Source organism: Stegastes partitus, unplaced genomic scaffold (genome assembly GCF_000690725.1).
Source record: "Stegastes partitus isolate 25-593 unplaced genomic scaffold, Stegastes_partitus-1.0.2 Scaffold608, whole genome shotgun sequence".
NCBI classification, from domain to species: Eukaryota; Metazoa; Chordata; class Actinopteri; family Pomacentridae; genus Stegastes; species Stegastes partitus.
This window is the reverse complement of record NW_007578339.1, coordinates 97513-116860: the sequence shown is the minus strand read 5'-3', so window position 1 is coordinate 116860 and position 19348 is coordinate 97513. Positions and strand designations below refer to the sequence as shown.

The 19348-nt window shown below is 43.8% G+C and overlaps 1 protein-coding gene across 1 annotated transcript; it reads right to left on the bottom strand.

Annotated features, from left to right (window-relative positions):
* Window positions 1-8890: 8890 nt before the first annotated feature.
* hnf4b (hepatic nuclear factor 4, beta) lies at window positions 8891-17765 on the bottom strand. The gene is made up of 10 exons (XM_008289357.1): window positions 17666-17765; window positions 16155-16326; window positions 15042-15136; window positions 12805-12911; window positions 12046-12201; window positions 11440-11527; window positions 11204-11356; window positions 9483-9740; window positions 9286-9369; window positions 8891-9072 (listed from the first exon to the last, which is right to left on the bottom strand). The coding sequence occupies exons 1-10, from the start codon at window positions 17763-17765 to the stop codon at window positions 8891-8893; spliced, it is 1395 nt and encodes a 464-aa protein (XP_008287579.1).
* Between the last annotated feature and the right edge of the window lie 1583 nt (window positions 17766-19348).

Here is a 19348-nt window from a genome sequence, read left to right as displayed (position 1 = left end):
CTGAAGTGTGCTGTAGTCCACAAAGTCCTGCTTTTCTTCTGTTTTCCTTGTGAAGTGTCCAAGAATCATTGGTAACCATCTAACGCTGGCGAGGGGAAGTGTTGAAAGGAGGCGGAATCAGGTTGTACGTCGTGTTTGTTGGTTTAAGGACGGAGTTATCAGAGGTGAGCCAGATCCAAGAGCACTGGAGGTCAGGATTTTTACTTATGGAGGAGAAAGATGTATAGACGCCTTCACATTTTCAGTAATTCAGTGATTTTGTTTGCCTGTTGATTGGTTGTAAATTTTGCGTGTGCTGTGATTTACCTTCACTGAGACTTCTTGAGCTGAGCATTAAAATATTAAAAACGCTCCTAGAGGACGACTATCAGGAAGCCATTTATATATTGTTTATCTCTCCATATACTTTATAATCCAGCTTGTCTGACACCGTATCTGTTCTCCAGCTGTATTTCCAATGAGCCCAGACAACTGCAACATTTTAATCCTGACTCTGTCATATTTGACATTCAAAGAGATCCACGTCCAGAGACCACACTGTAAGCCTTCTTAAACCAGGATATAAATTTACATGATGCATTGATTTGGGGGAAACTAATGCACATTTTGGAAGACGATACGCACCAAAGGACTCATCTTGTGAATTATTAGATTGATGCACTCGTTTAATTGCTGCATCTGTTGTGCAAAAACCATAACGGTGGGTCTCTCTGCAGTGGAAAAGAATTATGGTCCGACTCTGAGCAGGTGCTCCCCTGGTGGCAGCAGACTTTTTGGGGTTGGGTCCGCCGTGGTTGTGTGTGTGTGGATTGCTCAACTTTGAATGTGCAACTACTTTAGCTTGGCGTCTGGCCCAAAAAATTCAGCATTGTGGAGTTCTTGGAAGGTATACAGAGAAGAAACTCAACACACATCTCTGCCGTGTCCCAGCAAACACAGCTGTTGCTGCGTCCCGGCGTCACCCCTCTGCTTTGCCCAGAATCCCCTTAGCCAAACAAACCATGCGGGTCGACACAGCAGCAGTGGTCAGTTTGTGCTGAACTGTGCTAAACAAGCGTTAGTTTAAAGCTCAGCGGCTGCTCCGGTGGCTGGTGCCTTCTGCAGGCCCTGATGTGATTTTTATCAGGGATGTCGTACAGCAACTGTCCTAAGAAGACATCAGCTTTCTATACAGTCTGCATGTTGAGGGCAGGATGAAGAATATCCTCCTGCTCTGACTGGAGGGTTATGTGGTCGTTTGTGAGTTAACTTATTGTTTCATTTAACATCCCTGCAACAGTTATGGAAGCAATCACGACGAGGAGGAGAAAAGTATTTGAGGACACACTTTATCCAGACTGGGGACATCTGGCACTAATGCAACAGAAAAACACCACGATTTGATTGTTTTGAATTCTTCACAACAAGTAGACAGATTTCTTTCTTTCTTTTTCTTTCTTTTACCAACAGAGAAAGGATTTCATGAGCAAGATTACTGCCATTAGGAAGTAACTAGTTACATGACAGCGTTACCTACTGAGATAAGTCGCTCATTAGAAAAGGTTTGCATCACCACAGAATGAGTTTTTCTTTGCGTCTGTTGGTTTTAGTGCAAACAGGGTTTGTAGCACATCTACCTTTGAATGCACTGAGTCTGCCTCACTGCATAGTCTGCTCTACAGCCTGTAGTCTGTAACTCTGCAGGGTATTAACATGACTGACAGACACAATGGGCCCTTCACAGCTGTTTTTATTACAAATAAACAGGGGCTGCAAGGTGGCTCAGTGGTTAGCACCATTGCCTCACAGCAAGACGATCGCCGGTTCGCGTCCTGGTGAGGACACCCGGGATCTTTCTGTCATCATCAAAACTGGGCTGCATGGAGGTTCGGTGGTTAACAACGTTGCCTCGCCCCGTAAGGACACCCGGGATCTTTCTGCGTGGAGTCTCCATGTTCTCCCCGTGCAGCGTGGGTTCTCTCCGGGTTCTCCAGCTTCCGTCCATAAACATGTTGAGGTTAATTGGTGATTGTAAATTGTCCGTAGGTGTGAATGTGAGTGTGCTTGGTTGTCTGTCTCTAAGTGTAGCCCTGTGATAGACTGGTTACCTGTCCAGGTGAACCTGCCTTCAGCTGCAACTCCAGTGAGGATTAAGCGGTGTATAGATGATGGATGGATAAACAGAGTTAAATTGCAAAAAAAGTACAACATGTATTGTTTTGCACTGAATTGTTCGGAGTGCATGAAAGCAAACTGAAACTCGGAGCAGCGTTTGGCTGCTAACGGCAGCAGACTGGGCAGAGACATGCAGCATTAGACACAGCTGCCTCTATGAAAACAATAACACACGGGACTGTATAGACGAGAGTGCATCATGTTTCAGCACCAGTGGACCAGTTAACTACGCAGCCACAGAGGAGTAGCAAAGAAACCGAAAACAGAGTGATTTTTATTTATTTTTTCTTTTGGCAACAAAAGAGACGAGGAAATGTGGTCAAATTTAAACGGATTGCACGTTTGAAAAATCTCTAATGAGTTACTTAGTGATGCATTACCTCCATCAAGTCATGAACCACACCTGCATGAAGACCCTACAAGTCATATACAAGCATCAAGTTGTCTCTGTCCTTCTCCATGTGATGGTCTTATTAACTGTAGAGATGTTTAGCTTTATAATTCGGTTGACCCAGTCTGGAGCTCCAGACTGTTGAGAGACTTTCATGAGTTTTATCCTTGGGGGACAGTCTAAAAGGTCATGGTCTGGAAACTTCAGGGTTACACCAGGACCTGTGCTATTTAAAGCGACCTTCTGGGTGTTGGGTTATCACAGCAACATGAGTTATATTCTTACATAAAACATACTATTGTCTACGATCCACTGCTTCTAATAGCAGTAACAGCACAGACGTGTTAGGTCACCTCTCTTCAGACCAGAAGTATCGTGGTGCCACTCGAGGACGGAGACTGTTTCTTTAATGTTTGGGTGGACAGTCAATCCTTCTGCACTCAGGAGAACCTTGTGAAACCGAATACACCTGCAGCGTCTCATGAAACAATGCTTCAAAGTTTGCTCAGGCACCATCATCAAGATAAGGGGGCTTTGAGGTCATTTTATAAATTGCATTTGGATCACAGCATTGTGCAGTTCTACTAACAGATCACTTTATAGTTGCAGTTTATAGCTTCGTGATGTAACAGTGGCCTGTATTTGTAGTGGCATCCCAGGTTTTGTCTGTCTCCATCAGTTAAGTGGTGCAAAGTTTATTGGACAGTACAGTGCACTTAAGTTTCCAAGAGTGCTTGAAGCAGACATTCCTTTTGTTCTTGCCCTGGGTTAGTCTACAAGTCTGCAAACAATATAGACTCATTCCCCGGATTTAAATGCACCTTTCTTTAGTTTGGATTGACATTCAAGCAACGACTTCTCTTCAGGAGAATGATTTGTGGAGGTCTGACACCAGATCTTATCTCATCCAGTTGTTCTGCAGCAGCAGCAATTACTTGTGCTTTAAAAAAACAACTTCTTGTCTTTAAAGTGTTTTCTTTAGAATTATGCAACTGCATTGCCCACAGTTGAACATTCAAGTTCAAACTTGAGGCGCTACCTCTCCTTACAGGATCCCTGATTGAAATTCATCCCACAGAGAGAGAGCAGCTCTCTGTGCAGCTATATTTAGCTGAAGCAGTTTCTAGTTATAAATTCGTAACACAAAGAAGACTGCTGTCTGTGTCTGCTACCTGAGAGGGCAGCGAAAACATCTGGATGGTGGACCTCGCTGGCCTGAATGGACAGAAAGCTACGTGCTGCTTTGCCTCACTGGCAAACAGAGCTGTTCATTAATGGATGCATGTATAGAGTAGAATCATCATCGTAAGATCATTTTAAAAAGGTTGTTTTAATTGCAGCTTGTTTGCTGTGCTGCAAAAACTGCAAAAGGTTTTAAAGCACTGCTGCAAGCTGATCACTTCTGTGTGCATTTGGAAAGTATCTGATGTCAGATCAGTGCAGCAAATAGTCGGAAATGACAATACCGGGCACCGGCAAGTGTCCATTCAGTTTATCTTGAGGTGATTGCTGATGTCTTGTTATGAGTTATACAGTCAGGCAGAGGAAGAAGAAGAAGTGTGGGGGCGAGTGTGGAAAATACCTGTAAATCATAGAAGCCATGTTTGTGTTTTTGCAGCATCAGGTCTTATCTTACTCATGGGTGTCTTTCCATGTTTCCGGGCTTTGTGGGCGTAAGACACGAAAACAAACAAAACTCGTCTTACTCATTCCTGACCTACAAAGATTTCAGTCTTCTGCTGGTTCATCCATCATCCCTGTCGTTCAGTCCTCCGTTCCTTCCTTTCTGGTCTCTAACCTGTGTTATTTAGATCACTGTAGTTTTGTCTTTTTAAGATGTAGCCAGGAACAATAAACGAGTTGATCGGTGAGCAGCGTCTCTGTCAAATGACTGAATGATTCGTAAACAATATGAAAACTGATTTGCTATAACCTCGGCCTTCCTGGAAAGTCCCAAAGTCAATTTGAAATAAAACAAAAACAAATGCAAATGTTGTTCCATTTAAAAAATTTAGAGTTCTTTCACTTCGGGTCATGCGATTTTCAGTAAGTACCATCATTCTTCATGAAGGAAAACACCCTCGAGATACGAAGGAACAGCCTCACTTAGTTTTGGATCTTTGAAAACAGCAACACAGTGTACTCAACCGAAGTACGCAAAATATGTTCCGTCGCTATTACAAGCTGTGGGAGTGTTTCTTCACAACACTTTGCTTTAAAAAAGAATAGTGGCCACAGTGGTCTCTCATTCTTTCTTTTATGCTATTCTCAGTGTGTTTTGAAAGATGGTTTTCAAGTGATTTGCATTCTGTTTACCAGGCTCCCGTCTCATGTGGCTCAGAAAGTCTTTCAGGTTTAATATAAGATTTCAAAACTTGGACGGATGCAAATTTGATTTTAACAGCCTTTGATTTGATGATGTCAGTGTTTCCCCCGCCGCCTTTCCACTCCGCCGTAATCAAATAATGCTGCGGCGGACCGTCATGCCCTTCAGTCAGGAGAATCGAGCAGGTCTGTCGCCAGCGTTTGGACAGTGTTTACACTCCAGCAGAAATCCAAGACGCTCGCAGATATTTGACAGTCTCCTGGTTGAAAAGTGCAACTCATATAAAGAGTTAGCATACTGTTGTAGAAAAGAAAAGCATCGCTGCAGACAAAGAGCCTCTACCTCTGGACTCCCTCTGCTCTGGATGTGGAGGATGACGCTGACAAGCTGAGAGGCAGCGTTCATCTTTTCACCGCGCTCTCTGCTGAGCCTGACAGATCAATAGACTGCCTCCCAGCAGGCCCCTGGGAAGGAAACTGACATCACAGCAGTGTCACCGCCGAACCTCTTAACCGTGACAAACAGCGAAACCTGAGCATTACAAGAGCCCCGTTTTCAGCTAGCTCATGTTCCCGTTTAAAAGCCTAATTAACTGTTTGAGTGGATGTGAGAGTTAGTGCGGGGTTGTGTTTTGTGATCTGAGAAACGTTTAGAGAGCAGTGACACCTTTGATATGATGGTTCATGGATAGAAATCTTTAGTCAGAACTGAACTTTAGCCAGAAATGAACATCCATCCATCATCTATATACCGCTTAATCCTCACTAGGGTCGTGGGGGGCTGGAGTCTATCCCAGCTGACTCCTGGACAGGTAACCAGTCTATCACAGGGCTACACTTAGAGACAGACTGGTTAGCATCGTTGCCTCGCAGCTACAAGGTCGCTGGTTCACGTCCCGGTGAGGACATCCGGGATCTTTCTGCGTCCATGTTGCGTCATGTATAGATCCATCCATCATCTATACACCACTTAATCCTCACTCGGGTCATGGGGGGCTGGAGTCTATCCCAGCTGACTCAGGGTGAAGGCAGGTTCACCTGGACAGGTAACCAGTCTATCACAGGGCTACAAAGCACACTCACATTCACACCTACGGACAATTTAGAATCACCAATTAACCTCAGCATGTTTCTGGACTTCAGGAGGAAGCTGGAGAACCTGGAGAGAACCCACGCTGCACGTGGAGAACATGGAGACTCCACGCAGAAAGATCTCAGGTGTCCTCACCTGCGACCTTCTTACTGTGAGGCAACGATGCTAACCACCGCTCCACCGTGCAGCCCCAGAAACGAACAATCCATCACTAATTATTTGACTGTTCAGATAGATATGATTGCGTTATAAGTTCATTTATTTGGCTTCTGGCTTTATACATAATTTGCACAAAGGAGCCTTGGTCTGGGTTGACGTGTCATACCATGCTGTGCCTCTTGTGATGTGAAAAAGAAGGATTTCATGGAGCATTTACAGAAGGAATGCCCATTTGCACACTTTTCCAGTCACGTTTTCGCTTCCAAGTTTCCTCCTACAGGATAACAGTTTATCTCTCAGTCCTTTCACTACTGCTGCTGATGGAGAATGCAGGTCAACACAGATTTTGCAACCAGTAGGTCAACAGGGTTTGGTCCAGTGATTTTTTTTTTTTTATCCAGGAAGAGTTTGAGGCAAGCTGTTGCACATGGCAACAGGGTCCCATCAATTTAAAGCAACAGAGAAGGATGCAGCTCTCCAACAGCTTTTCTTTAACAGTCAATATCACATGTTGTCCATTGAGGGGGGAAATCACCTTCAGCTAATCATCTGTTAGACACAGCACATAATGCATTCCTTCACTGCATATTCATGGTCATGGCAGCGCTGACGTTGTAATTTTCGGTTTGTGCACAAACTAAATAAAAGAGTGGAAAAATGTATTAATTTAGGTCGAGGAAAAGGTCAGCAGCAGTCAGTGATTCATCCACTTAGTGTGTTTATTCTGTCTGTGATAAGGAAACATTTTGAGGTCAGTCTGCAGTTTATTTTCTTTTTTAATTATTTCTGAATTCCATTCCTTCAGGTTTTAGGAGTGAACCAGAGAATATGCAAAGAAGGTCAAACCAACATCAGAACATTTCAACGTCTGTGCACGCGATGAACTTTCTCGGAAAATATCTTTAGAATTTGCTTTAAAATGACCGTCGCTGTGCATTTCAGCCCATCTGCTCCGTGTTGTCGACGCGCCGCAGCCGCGTGTCGCTCTTCATTACAATAAATCCGACTGCTGTGTATGAGCTCATGTGGCCGACAAAAGTGCAGCCAAGCACACACTCTATAAGCTGTCAGGGAAATGTAAACGCTGAGGAGATGTGCGGAGAAGAGGCTTTTCTTTTACTCTAATTACATTAATGGGATTATATAATGTTTTATATAACTCCTTTCAACATCAGATATTGATAGGGCCTCAAATGGAAAAAGAACACGTCACTGTTTTGCTAACCTAATTTCTATGATGCCTTCGTATTGTTTTTTAAAGAAAGCCTGAATTTTCAGCCTTTAGAACGGAGGAATTTACAACCAATATTTTGTTTAGATTAAACCCTCTGTTGTGAATTTGGTTGCCCGTGGCTTCGGGGCAGAATAAAGGAATGGATTTCTTTCTTTGTTTTTGTAGGGATTCGGCAATTAAGATATGAAAACAATCAGGGCAGCTAGAAAGAGGAAAAAGGCTTTCATTAGGTAGAACATGCTTTGGTCATTAAGCCACGCTGACTCGCTGCAGTGACTTCTGCAGAGGCTCCCCATCCCTCATCGCATCAGACCGTTCAATAACAACATGAACGCTTCATCACACTGTCTCCACAACAAGTGCTCTAAGAGGAAATACTGCAGGTATCTGGTGCATGGTGTTGATCATCTTTATTTGAATCAGCAAAGAATAACCGCTGAGTACTTTTAATTTTCTTTAGATCTGTATTATTTTCTTTACTTCTGTCCTCCTTACATGAGTTCAAGAGTAATAATGGTGGATTTATAATTCTGTGTATGGTTTAATGTATATTGTACTGAATGACAGTATGTTTCTCTACCTTATTTTGTAAAGCTAACGAGATGAGCTGTTATGTTTGTTGTGTTTGTGGTTGTTGTGTGAATAAGTGTGATTGTGCGTATGTGTGTGGACCCCAGGAGGAATAGCCGATGCTAATGCTGGTGCTAACGGGGATCCTAATAAACGAAACAAAACAGTGAGTTGACTTTTGGGATTATGAGATTACAAACCTAATTCTGTTATTTCAAATGCAATGTTTCCATTAATTCACAAATCTTTGATTGGGGCTGCAAGCTGGAGCAGTGGTTAGCATCGTTGCCTCACAGCTAGAAGGTCGCTGGTTCGCGTCCCGGTGAGGACACCTGGGATCTTTCTGCGTGGAGTCTCCATGTTCTCCCCGTGCAGCGTGGGTTCTCTCCGGCTTCGTCCCACAGTCCAGAAACATGTTGATTCTAAATTGTCCGTAGGTGTGAATGTGAGTGTGCTTGGTTGTCTGTCTCTAAGTGTAGCCCTGTGATAGACTGGTTACCTGTCCAGGTGAACCTGCCTTCACCCTGAGTCAGCTGGGATAGACTCCAGCCCCCCACGACCCTAGTGAGGATTAAGCGATGGATGGATGGAAATCTTTGACAGCATGAGTGAAGTCTTGTCTTACAGGGGCAGCAGATGTGTTTCAGAACAGGCTTTTTGTGCCCTCTGCTGACGAGTGCTGGGCTTTGCAGTCCAGCTCAGTCACTCTGCTCTGTGTTAGCTTTAAGTAGTTTCTGCTCAGATGTTCTTCAGTGCAGTGTCAACTAGTTTTGCTTTCATCAGAAGCTTTCTTTAATACTTTGTTTAATTTTCGTTTTTCTTCTACTCTGCATATTTGCAATGTGCTGAATGTTGTTGGTCAAATAATTCAGTCAGTGGTGTGTATTTGTCTGTATACATAACAGCATGTGTACAATGGACTGCATATATGCTGTATTGTGTGTATGTTGGTCTGTGTTCTGGCTCAAGCTTTCTCCTCCTTGGTCTGGTTGTTGCGTCTTGAGGTGTCTCTTGGTGTGGACAGGTGTCTCCGGTATGTGGTGGGCACGCTGGCAGCTTCTCCATGTCTGTACACCTCAGTGCCAGTCTGTGTGGGCAGCAGGGAGGCCATTTGTAAGAGCTGTGTGAGACAGACAGGCATTAGCCCTGGCATTTAACACATGAGGGTTCAGCGTCTGTCGATTGATTTCTATTCAGTGGCTACAACTTTTAGATGTGACCTACTGAACACTGGGGTCACAACATGCAGCTTTATGAAAACTATCATTTACACCATTACTCACTGAAAGCTGCTAAAATATGCACAGTTCCATAGCGAGGTTCAGACCTGTTGTGATAGGTTCATTTGTCAGTGCTCACATGATGAAACGTGGGAGATCACAGAGGTGAGGTGAGCAGGTGAGGCTCTTTGGTCACTTTGCTGTTCTTGAGTTTGATCATCGCCTGCAGAAAGACAAAGAGAGAGCAGATAACTGAACCAAAAAATGTAAACACAGATGCTGGATCTCTGAGTTCACAATTTCTCGTGACTAAAAACCAGTAGCTGTGTCTCCCACCTGTACTCAGCCCCACTCCTGCTTTGGTTTCCTCCCCCAGCAGCATCTCCAGCAGCAGACTGTCCATTCTGGCTTCACCCAGCAGCTGTGCTAAGTGGAGAGTCTCCACCATCTGCCAGGCGACGCTCTGCAGCGGAGGCAGGATCAGCAGCAGCTCCCCGAACCGTCCCCGCTGCTCGCAGGTTGCTTCTTCGAGCAGGAGGTGGGCCTGGAGACGCAGATGTCGAACCACCTGAGGACTCTCCAGCCCCAGACAGTCTGCGGGACAGAAGGAAGAGGACACACTGTGGGTAAAGTAAGAAGTAAAGATAAAGGCAAGTGAATGTTTATCAGGGAACTGTTAACATTAACAATGAGTGAAAGAATCAAAGGATGTTATCCATCAACTGAGAATGAGAAACAAGGAGGTTGTAAAAAAAAAATGACATAAAGTTGAATTGTACTGTGTTATCATTTAACTTTTCTTTTTTTTTTTCAATGAAGTGAGCAAGATTAAGGCTCCGCTGCAATATTAGAATGAGATTAAGTTTTTAACACAACAGACAAACATCCATCCATCCATCATCTCTACACCTTAATCCTCACTAGGCTCATGGGGGGCTGGAGTCTATCCCAGCTGACTCAGGGTGAAGGCAGGTTCACCTGGACAGGTAACCAGTCTATCACAGGGCTACACTTAGAGACAGACAACCAAGCACACTCACATTCACACCTACGGACAATTTACAATCACCAATTAACCTCAACATGTTTCTGGACTGTGTGGATGGAAGCTGGAGAACCCAGAGAGAACCCACGCTGCACGGGGAGAACATGGACGCAGAAAGATCCCAGGTGTCCTCACCGGGACATGAACCAGCAACCTTCTAGCTGCGAGGCAATGATGCTAACCACCGCTCCACCAACAGATAACCAGTTACTAAAAATATGTGAAAATGACTACAGACAATGAAGCAGTACTAATCTATGTTTTGCTCTTTTAGCCAATACGAAGCCCTTCTAAATTCAGTGTAAAATGTTCTGTCTGCCTGTCTGAGATGTTTTTTTATTGAGTTTTCGTGCAGTAGACGAGGAGGCCTTTCAATGAACTGCTGCTTCAATTCCACTTGTTGCTTAGTAAACTGATAATCAGTCTTTTGTTTATTGATATTGATTTAAACACACAGAAGAGTCTGAGGCCATTCTGTAAATGAGTGGCCGAGTGAGTTAGTCCGTCTGATATCAGAGTAAATAAAATGACATCATCTTAACTACCAACGTTCACACGACTGGATCAGAAGTACTTTTATTCTATTTATGCATCTTTATTATTTGTGGGAAAGTCTTGTTATTGGTTCCAAAAAACCTTAAAATGGATGATTTGTGAGCAACAGTTCTGTATTAAACTGAGCTTTCAGTGGTAGGATTGAGTCGGTGAAGTCGGTGCTCGGGTCCGTCAGCCGTCCCGTCTGACTCTGCTGCAGCTGCCTCAGGTAAATGGACCATTAAGTTCAGCAGGCAGCCACCTCCGCCCGCCTGCCAAGAACTTCACCACATCTTGATAATATTAGAAAATCTGCCTGAAACACACTGCAGCCGGAGCACTCAGACTAAACTAGAGATGAAAAAAATGGCCCCCAAAAATAAACAGATCCAACAGAGGAGATTGAAAGTTCTTCCTTGTCCGGCACAGAGGCGGTGACGTGAAGTAGAAACTGTAATCCACAGTTTCACAGACTGACCTGGAGCAAAGAAGACAATCGTTCTGAGGCAAGCGAACTCCTGGTCTGTGATGTCCAGGTCTCTGAGGGGTTTGACCAGCTCTTCTTGGATTCTGAAGGCCACTCTGGACACCTCGACTTCGGCACCTCTCAGGGGGATCACAAAGTCATTGCCTGCTCAAAAAAAACCAGAATGGAGATCAATGCAGATACATGAAATAAATCTACACATAGATGCACAGTTCCATCCGTCCTACCCAATAGAATGAGGTCGTTGTACGGCAACGAGCGTCTTGCAGCTCCTAGAATGAGATGTTCTGCAGAGTGGGTTCGTAGGAGGGTGACCTGCAAACACACAGGCTGTAATTCAAACTGACAGTCATCCAAAGCATCAACCGGAACTGAGAAATGTAAAAGCGCTCATTCAGTCCAAGTTAAAAAGTCAGTTCCTGAACAGGTAGTTGTGAGGCGTATGTATAAAAGGGGGCTGCAGGTGGTTAGCATCGTTGCTAGAAGGTCGCAGGTTCATGTCCCAGTGAGGACACCCTGGATCTTTCTGCTTGGAGTCTCCATGTTCTCCCCGTGCAGCGTGGGTTCTCCAGGTTCTCCGGCTTCCTCCCACAGTCCAGAAACATGTTGAGGTTAATTGGTGATTGTAAATTGTCCGTAGGTGTGAATGTGAGTGTGCTTGGTTGTCTGTCTCTAAGTGTAGCCCTGTGATAGACTGGTTACCTGTCCAGGTGAACCTGCCTTTGCCCTAAATCAGGTGGGATAGACTCCAGCCCCCCGTGACCCTAGTGAGGATTAAGTGGTGTATAGATAATGGATGGATGTGTAAAAGGTTATTGAGGTCCTCTTTATACCCTGTCATCTATCGGGAGGCTGCAAAACTCTGGTATGTGTTTCGCCCATTCCACCAGCAGGAGGAGTTGCTGCTTCATCGACTCAAACACGTCTCCCACGCAGGCTGTCTTCTTGGTGTTGATGTCATGGCTCCGAGGTGAGAGCAGCGCTGGGATCTGAGAGCAACAAAGTATGATGTGAGTTCACAGCGAGCTCAGGTGATGCAGCAACGTGGAAATGAACCTCAGGTAAGGTACACGAGTGCGGCGAGGGAGGTAAACGGGGGATGAAGAAGGTGACGATGCTACTGGGTGTATGAATGCTTTAGCACTTGGAGGGTTGTGAAAATTAAAGGTTGTTTTTACCCCATTTGTATGGATCAAGTGTAAAAACAATGTTGGATGGACGACCCGTTTGAAAACACACTCCAGCAACGTACACTGCAAAAGCTCATTTGCCCGTTTCTTTGCCTTCCTTTTATATGTATCTGGTTATTATTATGCATTTGAAGGTAACGGCGCACAATCCCAGACCTAGCGGTGCAACAAATGGGCCATGATTAGACGAGGTCCCTCTGCAATTTTGTCATTTCTGAGGAGTAACTGAATCCAGCCTGCAGCGGGTCCGTCCAAAATGTAACCCAAGTCTTTTCCATCCCTGACCTTCGTCTGCATGATTTTCAGAAGCAGAGAAGGGATCATCTGGCAGACACGGACGATATAAACGTTCATTTTCAGCTCAGAATTTTGCGTCTGGGATCTTAAACGGCGGCGCATTACCTGTTGCACGCCGGCCTCGGCCCGCAGCAGCACGCTGATGGACAGAGTGCCCACTGTCTGTCCCTTGGCTCGGTGAGTGTTGATGCAGTCTCTCTCATTCTGAACGGCTGGAGATTAAAGAGAGGAAAGAGCCATCAGAGAAGTTTCTTGGCTTCTCCAGACATCAGTCCTGCACTTTAAAAAAAAAAACTCTCCTCGGGAAGCAAACACATCCTGAAAGAAGCAGTCTACTCTTTGCCTTCACAGAGTCTCTCTATCCTCGGGGACATTGAAGTCGCTGTTCGTGCCAATATTAGCCATGCCAAATGTTGTCTACTTATGAAATGAGGCAGAAATTAGACAAAAATTCATATTTTCGGGCAGCCTGAAGTCTCCTTCTGTTCGCATCTTTAAATGTGTCTCTTTCAGGGTGGCGGGAAGCCAATAAATGTCACGTGCTCGAATATGAAACATGATATGAATGGATATAAAACTATATGCTCCAAAACACATTGATCAGGTATCATATATATATATATATAGCACTGATGTAAAGAATCTAACATTATTTCTAGCTTCCTCTTTTTTTCACTCTTCTTTGCCCATTTGCTAAAGTCTCATCCCTGATAAGAAAGAAGCGACACAGACAAGATGAGAAATGTAGGAGAAACTTTTTCTGATGCACTCGTTGCAGTACTATATTAAAGCAAAGCTGCACAAGGTAAAGCTTTAATCCAGTTGTGCAGACCTCCATTTGATATATTTTAATTTGACATTCTGTCGACAACATCGTCTTACATTTGCCGCTGACAAAAAAAAGAAAGGAAAGAGTAGACGTGAATGCGGGCTTTCTGGTATAGATTATGTTTAGCGGAGGAGATGTCAACACATGTTGATGACCCGCCTGCGAGAGTCATTAGAAACAGAGCAATCCGGATGCCCTCGGACAGATTCCAATATGGCTCTACAAAGTCAGACAACGCGACCAAGTGTCAGAGTAATCAGTCATCAGAGGCGTCCTCTCAGCAACCAATCAGGAGCACATTAATCAAACCGGAGGAGGAGAAGGAGCAGCAGGGTCCCTCTGTGCTCCGCTGACATGGTTCTGCATGACAATGTCACAAATGAATCTTCTGTGGAACATCAGCTGAGTCCAGATTCGGAGTAAACAGCGACTGGGAGCTCGTTCAGAGGTCAAGGATGAAATGACAGAATGCTAAGGTCTTATTTAACTCCAATGTTTCTGCTTCGGCCGTACTTCTGGCTTAATGTGAGCGTGTTATGCAAATCAGGCAAATTAGTGAAGTAAACATTTAAACCTGCACCCCTGGCCTTCACTTCGGGGGGTTGTGAGCAACATCTTTTCAGAAAAATGCAGAGCAAATATTTGCCCATGCTCGGGCATGTTAATTATTCATGTGTGGGGACCGGGAACTTCTGATTGCATCTCCTTCTCTCTGCTTATCTGTGGGAGTCGGTAAAAGATTGGCTACACACAGCACGCATAAAAACATACATGAAAATGAATGCTGACATGCTGATTGTTTCCTTAGAAGGTAACATTTCTCCTTTATTGATCTCGTGTCATCCTCCTGTAAATAGACATGACATGTTTTACGGACATCCTCTGGTTAAAAAAATTGAGTTTGTAGTTTATATGCTGGAAGACACATCTTGAGCAAAAGAGACAGTCGATGCCAAGGCTGAGCGTTTCCACCTTGAAGCTGCTGATGACAACCTCAGCAACACAGATTAACACCTGCAGGGCTTCAAAAGTAACAAACCTAAAGGTTCAACTTGCAGAGTGAAGCTTATGTTATTATTCTTGGCCAGAATTACTTCAATATTACAACTTGTCATTGTGTAGAGTAGTTTTAAAGCGTTTGAGCAGAGCTGGAGGTGAGCTGGTGTGCTCAAGCTGCAGCGAAGAGGGAAGGGTGAGTGGAGGACATCATAGATCTGTGAAATCTAGAGGAATCAACAGTGTGCGGCTACATCTAAGCCGCTTTAAAGCAGGACAGGATTATTTTAATGGAAAGAGATTTAGCAATATTAGACAGAAGAAATATTTGCTTGAACACAGAGAGGAGGTTTTCTGGTTTTAATCAGTGACCAGAGGAGGACCTTAAATGCTGGAGAGCTACAATTTGAAGTTTTCAATATATATATATATCTGGATCATTTACACAGTTATTTTTTTTTTTATATTAAAAAAGCAAACAGCATTAAATAAAAAAAAAAAACAGAATTGCTCTGACCTTCCTTTCTCATTCCAGCCTTGAAACACTTTCGCAGTCTGCAGTAACGACACTGGTTCCTTTTGTCTTTGTCCACAACACATTTCCTGTTGAACCTGAGAAAAACGTTTAATGCAAAAAGCACAGATGTTGTGCTTTACAATTACTTTACAGTCGCTGGCTGTTTACAGCAAAGGAGCCTTCTGATCCTCATCGGACTCCTGGAACATTGTTGGATCAAATGTTTGAGAACATTTAATTGAGTAGAACCAGAGATAGCTTTCTTTTTTTTCCACATATTTTTCTTTTTCGTACCTAAAACATGGTGACTACGTTACCCATAATTCAACAGAACAGCCACTGGTTAGGTTACAGACTCAGGTGTGCTGGTGGCAGCTTTAGCCTCAGGTGGCTACGCTGAAGCAGAAATGAAGAATGGGATACAAGGCTCTGGTAAGCTGCCTTCTGTCTTGATCTTAACATCAACTTTTAAATTTGGAGATATGACATTTTGCTCTTTTTTAAAATTTGTAGTCCTCAGTCCAAACCACATGTGGCAATTTATCAGACTTCATTCATTTACCTCTGGACCCACAAAAGCCTGTATGTGACTTTTATGTCCAGTATTAGTCCTGTGAACAGAGTTTGACGTGTGAAATCAACGGCGTTCTACTTTGATTTTTGTCAAATGCTGAATATTCTGAGGTTCAGCAACTCATTATCTAACTTTGCACTCAGTGACGCTCAGACACAAGCACAGACTTGATGGGATCTGTTGTCGACAATCAGCTGCTCCCATGGGAAAGTAAAAGGACCCTTCAGCTAAATCTCGTCACTGATTCAGCGTCCTCTGTCATTAATTATAAGTTATAGTTTCCGTGCCTGGACTAGTCTGAGCGTTTCAGTTTGGTTTCCCATTTCTGGGTGATTTCTCTTTTGTGACGTCTCTCAGGCTGTTGTACAGTGAAGTTAACGCCTTCTCACTTCAACTTGGATGTGAGAGCTGGTTTTACTGTTTCTGGTGAATCATCAAAAGTTTATTGTGGTCTATTGGTGGATGTTAAGACACAGAATGAATGGACTGGTTTGGATTTATGCTTTGTTGCTTGGAGGAGGATCTGTGATGGAACTCACCTGCAGCTGTAGCTGTGGTTGTTGCGGATGCTCCTCCTGAAGAAGCCCTTGCAGCCATCACAGCTGGATGCACCGTAATGTTTACCTGTGGCTCTGTCTGCACATATGGAGCACAGAGTCCTGCCTCCATCAGGCTGTGACAGTGACGAAGCGGCTGCTGACGCTGGCGAATCTGCCAATTAAATGGAAGAAGACAATAAAAAATAAAAAAAAGTCCCAGACGTCTAATAAAGTACAGTATACAGTGAACATGCCTGAGGAAAAGTTTGGATAGTTACAGACATCAGCATTGCAGGGGGGGTACGAATCTCTACGAACCTTTATTTGGCTGCTAGTGAATAAGAAAATATCTCTGAGATGAATCTAATAAACCCCACAAGCATCAGATCACACAGCTCAGAGAACATCAGCTCTGTTAGGAGCCGACAGAGACGATCATTCACGATCCCTTTCATCAGCGACGACACGTGTAAAATCTTATTCCACCTCCGTGGAACGAAATAACCCGGCACACGGACACAACTTTGGAGAAAAGATGTTGATTATGAACTTCTGACCTGTTCAGAATTATCTGGGCTCTCCTTCCCAGGTCTGTCAGGGACGGTGTGATGATAATAAAAGGAGGGTTATAGGTAGAGATATCACTCCTCTATGTGAATGCCATGGACCTCGGAGGAGCACTGCTAGTTATTACTCAGGAGGAAGAGGAAATTCCCCATTTAATTAAAGCAGTTAGAGGTCAGTGGCGCACCAAAGTCCACTACCTCTCCTCTGGCTAATTTCACATTGAGCACTCAGTCTGCCTCCATGTTGCTTTAAACTGCATCCTGCCGCGTCTTGTTTGCAGGGTTGCCTCTCTTTAAAAGCACTGACCATCAAATGCATGTTCCTGGCGTTTCTGCACCGATGCACATACTGTACGGACCCCGGGCTATAACGTCTGCAAATTGCATGCTTAGTTTAGGCAGATGAAGCAGCTGGGGATTACGATTTAACAAGGAAAATGCTTTCAGTGGTCAAAGATCAGTTAGATTGAATTAAGAGATTAGAATACATTTGCCTGGCAGTTATCTGGATTTGAGAAGCAGCCTGGTGGTAATGCGTTCTCATTTAAACCGGCGAGGAAAGGGCCTGATTCAGCTCGACAGAGGCCTAATTACAATAATGACAGAGGGTGAGATTATGAGGGGAATCGGATCAGAATGTAAACCAGACCTGAAATTATTAGTCCAACTACAGAAACATTCATTTGCAACTGTTTGGATCACGTATACCATTTCTGGCTTCTTAGTCGTGCTGATTTGCTCCGTTTTGGGTTCAGCTTTGGACCGAACTTGGACCACAGATGGAGAAAATAATCTGTAGATTGGGTCAATAATGTCAATAATGATTAGCTGTAGCCCCAAAATTGGTCTATAATGAAAACAGTGATCAGTTGGAGCCATAAATTGATATATTTCCAACGCTCTGTGAACTTCTCACAACACTCAGAAGGCCTGTGATCATCATACCTGTTGTGTTGGTCTGTACCAGCATCATGTTGTTTAAACGTTCACTGTCTGTGCTGCAGTGACTGTACTCCGGTTTAAGGACGGTCCCGGTAAGCTTCATGGTTGTGACGCGGCTCTGTGGTTAGAAGAGTTTCGATTCTGCTAGATATGCAAAGCTCCTCCGATATCGACTGCAACTTCCAGATCTCGTATTCGGCTCGGTTCCTCTCCGTCACGAGTCTCCCATGTGTGGGTTCAAACTCATTTCTTCCTTCACAGTTTTTTTTTTTTGGCGGCTTTTGTTTTCGTCTTCCTGATCCGCTCTGCGGGCGTTAATCTTCTTTAAAATGTCACTTGTAACCTTCTCGTGGCGTCTTGAAAAGCCTGCTCAGTGACGGTCCACTTCGTGTGACGTCTCGGCGCTGAAATGTGGCCCAGTGTCTGTTGACTTTCTTTTTTTTTTTGTCTTATCGGTAAAAGCATACAAAGGGGAAAGTTCAGAGGCAGATAAACAAGACCCACGGCGAGGACCACACGTAGATAAGAGCCGTGACAAAGACCTGTTAGCCGCACGACTCGTTTCTCAAATTTTATTAGGAAGATAAATGTGATCAAGAAAAATCCATAAAGTCAAAGAAAAAGTCCAAAAGGTCGCATGCTGGGATGTGTTTTATTGAATTTTAGCTGAAAAATTTCATGGTATTCTCTTATCTTGGACAATCAATATGGCACGGAGGAGTGATGTAGCACAAACAAACAGAGTGGGGAGACTGTTGAGAAGAGGACGGACGGCGCCTGATTAACCTTTTGTTTTAGTCTTGAGGTAAGCGATACAATAGCGTGCCTCGCTGCAGGGGGCTCAGGTGACATTTGTTTTGTGGAGAGCTGCTGCTTTTTTTTTTGTTGTTGTTGTGTGTGTTGATAAAAAGTGTTTTAGTTGCATGATGCGACTCTCTTTTATTCACCTTTGCACATGAGCAAGCTGCCATATCCTCAATCAGACTGAAGCTTCACAAATGTCATTACAGCTCTGAATAAAAAACAACAACATATGGCTGCATTCTTATTGTAAATGTGGAATACTTCATTTCAATAACAAGATGATTCACCTCTGTGGGATTATTAATTATTCATGGAGATCTGGAAGTAGGTTCTCTTTGCTCGGGAATAAAAATGTTCTAAATGCTGGGATGTGAGATTTGAGCACCCGATTTCAACCATTTAATCTCACTGAAATGTCCATCTTAGCTATTCTGTACCTGCTCTTACATACAAGTACAGCGCAGATGAACCTTCGTGGATTTATATATAAGTTGTGAAAAAGGAAAGACGAGAATAAAGGTGAACATTGTCACTTCTTTTTTTTTTTTTAAACAAATTATAACAAATCATATGTCAGACCACATATGAGCTTCCACACGGCTGATATCCATCATACTTTGGTGTAATGGGATTTCCTGGGTGAGCAGCACTCCTTCCTTCAATGTCATGCTAGGCCGCAGGTCAGACCTCCCCTGGCAGTGGCTCACGTAACTCCAGCTTTGTTTAGGTGATGGATAGATCATAAAAACATCCGGGCTGCACCGTCGTCTCCTCTGCTCACGTGCAACTGAAATAAAAATATATTTTAGCACAAACAGTTTTATGTGATGCAGCATCACTTGATGCATTTTCAGTTTGTGAATTAAAATTTAGTTTTTGCTG